We start from the raw sequence: 2396 nt of genomic DNA on the forward strand, positions 1-2396 counted from the left end.
GCGAGGACGACCAGGTCTTGTCGTGGGACGAGGGCCGTATCTCGATGCAGCAGTTTCGAGCTCTCTCGCACGGCTTGCTCCGGTCCGTCGCGTCGTCGACGAGGCGCCTGATGTACGACTTGCAGCCGCAGGTCGATCTCCACGCCCTCCGGGACAAGATGTCAGATGTGGGAAAAGGCTACTCGTTCGTGACCGAGCCGGCGAACCACCTGGTCGATGCCTTCTTAGCCTTGTCGGAGCGTGCCTGCCTCTCCCCCGTGAATGGTCTGATCGGTAGGAGCGGATGGGACCAGCAGGCCGTCCGTCGCTATATCGAGCTGCACGACCAAGCGCTGGTTGAGCTCATGGCACTGATCCACCTCACCGGCGGGCAGGCTGCTCGGGCGACGGAGCTGATGTGCCTAGAACATTGCAACGGCCCTTCGACAAGCCGGGGCATATACGTCTACGACGGCTCCTTCTTCCTCGTAACCAGGCATACCAAGGCCCGTTCGGTTACCAACCAAGAGTTCCAAGTCGCCCGCATGCTGCCGGACGAAATCGGCCGCCTCCTCTACCAGTACCTTGTGTATATCCGGCCGTTCACATACATGCTGCAACGGCGTTGCTACGGAATCGACGTCGAGTCTTCGTTGCTGTTCTGCTCCCCACAGAGACCCGACAGGCTGTGGAAGACACACGTCCTTTCAGGGGCGCTGCGGCGGCTCACCGAATCGACCGTCGGCCGAGCGTTTGGCACACATGTATATCGGCAGCTCTCCATTGCCGTTACCGAGAAGCACGTTCGGCAAATCAGGAATCCGTTTGACCGCCACAATGATCGAAGGCGTGACGCTGACGGTGGCGTGGCGTTCGCCTGGCAGAGCGGACATCGGCCCTGGCAGAGAGCCTGCATGTACGGGCTCGACGGGGCCTTCCCCGACAGCCTCCAACCCGCCCTTCTGCAGCTTTACAAGTGGGTATCTTTGGAATGGCACGGATTTCTACAGCTCGGGCAGCCGGATCCGGCGCGCCAAATCCCCGGAATGGCGGCGCAGCCGCCTCGAGTTTCTCTACTGCCGAACGACTGCCCGCTTGACGTCAGTGAGCCGGCGTCCTCCGCGCCGCTTGTTCGGACCGTACAGCCTCGAACAGCTCCGAATGGCCCGCAGCCAGATCGTACCCTACCTGGCCATCGATCCGACCAAGCTGGCGAGGAAGGGCCTGATGCGTTTCCCGTCTACAGACCGCCTGAAGAGGCGGCGTTTAGAAGAAGGAGAAAAGCCTCTAAAGCCTCTAGCCCCCAGGGCCGAGAGTGCCCCCAATTGTACGGTCCCCGACGATCCTAGCGTACAGTCGGCTGGCTACACACAGGCCTTACAATCCCGCTCAACATCACCCAGGAATGTGTCTCCAACAAGTATAGGAACGGGGACGGAGACGGGAACAGGGACGGGAACGGAGACAGAAATGCGAATGGGGATAGAAATGCGGATGGAGACAGAAACGCGGACGGTAACACATATCGTGCAGGACGGGGCCAAGGTCGTGGGCATCGTTCAGCCACCTATTCTAGCCCCTATACGAGAGAAGGGGTTGCGTATAGTGTTGTTCGATGAATTTTTCAAACGATTGCCCGCATTCCGGATAGCGGTTTGCCGCGAGCACTGTGGTGCGGTTACGGCGAAGTCGGTTGCGGCACATGTCGATTCGCACCACTCCCATCTAGCTCCAGGGGATCGGCGGCGCATCGTGGAGGAGGCGTTGGCGCTGCAAGATGACGGCTTGCTAGCAGCTAACGTAGACGGCATCCGGTTCCCCAGCGAGGTGATGCCGGCAATCGACGGATTGCCCGTGTGGAGCGATGGCAAGAAGTGTATACAGTGTGGGTATATCCGGCGTACGAGGTACCATATCCAGGAGCATTGCCGGTCGGAGCACGGTTGGGCCAACCCGCGGAAACGCGGCGGCAAGCCCGGAGCAAGGCCGGTAGGTGGGTTAGGCGAGGTGTGGGTGGACGGTATCCATTGCCAACGATTCGGCCGGACGGGCGCGCTGCAGCGTTTGTTCGAGGTGGTGCCGCCGGCGCCGACAGGGGCGGTCGATGCCATGCAAGGTCGAGCCCGGGGCGAGGACTGGTCGAGGAGTACCCGAAAGGCCAAGGGGCAGCAGAGAAGACGCAATCAGGAGTAAATTAAAGGGAATGGACTAGCCAGCCAGCCAGCCAGCCAAGCCCATTTCATTCCCATCCGTCCAAGATAGCAGACGCCAGAGAAACGAGAACCGAGACGAGACAAGATAGGAGGGAGAAAATCAACAACTAACAATAAGAACCCCCCACCATGGAAATCGTTCGACGAGTTGTTCATACAAATGCCCACCCTTCAGGGGGCAATTTGCCGTGAGCATCGGAAAGT

The 2396-nt window shown here is 60.0% G+C and overlaps 1 protein-coding gene across 1 annotated transcript in view; it reads left to right on the forward strand.

Annotated features, from left to right (window-relative positions):
- Positions 1–2172, forward strand: part of CHGG_02135 (uncharacterized protein) — a gene marked incomplete at both ends in the record, with an annotated part of 6390 nt that extends 4218 nt beyond the window's left edge. Inside the window, 2 exons of the mRNA XM_001221355.1 lie at positions 126–895; positions 990–2172. Of these exons, the coding sequence (XP_001221356.1) occupies positions 126–895; positions 990–2172 (1953 nt within the window). The remainder of the gene's footprint in view (positions 1–125; positions 896–989) is intronic.
- Positions 2173–2396: the final 224 nt, after the last annotated feature.

This window comes from Chaetomium globosum, genomic scaffold (genome assembly GCF_000143365.1).
Source record: "Chaetomium globosum CBS 148.51 scaffold_1 genomic scaffold, whole genome shotgun sequence".
Taxonomy (NCBI): domain Eukaryota; kingdom Fungi; phylum Ascomycota; class Sordariomycetes; order Sordariales; family Chaetomiaceae; genus Chaetomium; species Chaetomium globosum.